Genomic DNA, 1,765 nt, shown 5'->3' with positions numbered 1-1,765 from the left:
CGGCTAAAAGTATTGACAAAATCCTACACACTGTGCCTTTAAAATATATTTTTAAAATGTATAAAAACTAAACAGCCTACAGTATTTTTACAGTCTTTATTTTACAGTTAAAATAAATGTTGATTAAATAAAGTCTAATGTTACAACTAATCATGGATCCCTTTAAAAGGTTTGTGTGATGGAAGCAGCTCCTACCTTTCTTCAGCAGCTCAGGACAGGACGTGATGGAACAGTCCGTGTCTGTGGGTTTAAAGTACTGCTCAGCTTTGTGGACTCTGGTGGACAGGGGACCCAGTTTTCCCTGTAAAAAACACAGAATTTGGCCTCAGAATGGAGCTAAGATTTCACAAACAGGGATTACAGAACCTGAGATATTTGATTAAACCCACGACAAACTCATCAAACCGTACGTGGAACTCGCTGACGAACTGGGCCAGGATGAACTGGTGTCTCTCAACCCTGCTCGGAGCAGTCAGCACGTCGGGCATCGTCCTGCGGAGCGGAGCCTTCTTCTGGCCCGCCATACCTTCCAGGTGGCAGTCGAACCCGGCGTTCCCCGGCAGCTGGAAGCGCTGGTCCTGAGGTCCGAAGGGCCCCATGTTCTCGTCCGGCCACACTGTCCTCGGTCCTGAGGCGACACCATAAGACATTCCTGGGACTTTTTACAACTTTTTTCCACTTTTCTGTTTTCTGGTTGATAATTAGACTCACCTGAGTATGCAGGCGACACGTCCACGTACGTCTCATCTGGGTGTGCAGTGGAGAAAGTTCTGGTTCTGGTCACCCTGAGAGAAGCTAAAGCCTGGTGTCTGGCAGCCTGAGATAACACCAACCTGCTTCGCCCACACAGCACCTACAGGAAGAAACAAGAGACTGGACAATGTAAACACAGCTTCTGTGTTTCTGCTTGTTTTTAGCTCGAGTTGTTTTGGTTTGTTACATTTCACTGTTTGAAAAGTGCTACTTCAAAAAAGGTTGATTGAATCAACTCTTATTTTAAAATAAAAAGGTAAATGTTGTAATAAAAGCTATAAATAAACAATAATTATGACAATGGATCTGTTTTATGTGTGCTTTTCTYTTTCTGTACCATCCATGAGTTAGTTCGGCCGCTAGTAGCTATTTAAGCTATTCAAGAGCAAAAATAATAATAATAATAACTTACATTGCTGGACATTGTGGGTCAACTCCTTCACTTTCAACCCTTTAACCTGTTGGATAAATTAAAATAATCGTTTAAACGATTCGCACGTCAGAAAGCTCTTTGTGAAACAAGCGTCAACCTTGAAAAGGCTAAAACTGTTAGCTGAGGGAAAATGATGCAACAGCATTTTTCCAATGGCAAATAATAAGACAAACTATTATTTCTGCTGCCCACAGCCCCACACATATATCTACAATAAGCTCAAGACGCACCCCGTTGACACAACAAGTGAAGTTTTAGTTTATCACAAGCAATTAAAAAGGTAAAACAGACTTGCTAGCTTTTTAGCCGATGCTAAATTGTTAGCTAAAGTTAACAGGAGCTCGGCTTGAAACTGTTCCGTTTCAGGGAAATTACGATTGTTCACAAAGAGGATTACATCCTCGGGAGAAGAACTTACTGTTAGGTTATCCTATGAAAAAGTCCAGGTAAAACAAAACAAAAATATCCAAAAGGAAAGCCGGAGTACAACCTGTTCCGTGTGCTCGCTAACACATTTTCTGCGCTTGCGCAGAACAACGACGGCAAGCGCGAAGGGACAACTATTTGAGTTTTATTTAT

The 1,765-nt window shown here is 42.0% G+C and overlaps 1 protein-coding gene across 1 annotated transcript in view; it reads right to left on the bottom strand.

Annotated features, from left to right (window-relative positions):
- Nucleotides 1–1,715, bottom strand: part of mmadhca (metabolism of cobalamin associated Da) — a 4,229-nt gene extending 2,514 nt beyond the window's left edge. The window contains exons 1-5 of the mRNA XM_014010679.1: nucleotides 1,605–1,715; nucleotides 1,166–1,211; nucleotides 712–853; nucleotides 411–628; nucleotides 196–301 (exon numbers count right to left, since the gene is read on the bottom strand). Coding sequence (XP_013866133.1) covers nucleotides 196–301; nucleotides 411–628; nucleotides 712–853; nucleotides 1,166–1,177 — 478 coding nt within the window. The 5' untranslated portion in view covers nucleotides 1,178–1,211; nucleotides 1,605–1,715. The remainder of the gene's footprint in view (nucleotides 1–195; nucleotides 302–410; nucleotides 629–711; nucleotides 854–1,165; nucleotides 1,212–1,604) is intronic.
- Nucleotides 1,716–1,765: the final 50 nt, after the last annotated feature.

This window comes from Austrofundulus limnaeus, unplaced genomic scaffold (genome assembly GCF_001266775.1).
Source record: "Austrofundulus limnaeus strain Quisiro unplaced genomic scaffold, Austrofundulus_limnaeus-1.0 Scaffold72, whole genome shotgun sequence".
NCBI classification, from domain to species: Eukaryota; Metazoa; Chordata; class Actinopteri; order Cyprinodontiformes; family Rivulidae; genus Austrofundulus; species Austrofundulus limnaeus.
This window is presented reverse-complemented; position numbering and strand designations above follow the sequence as displayed.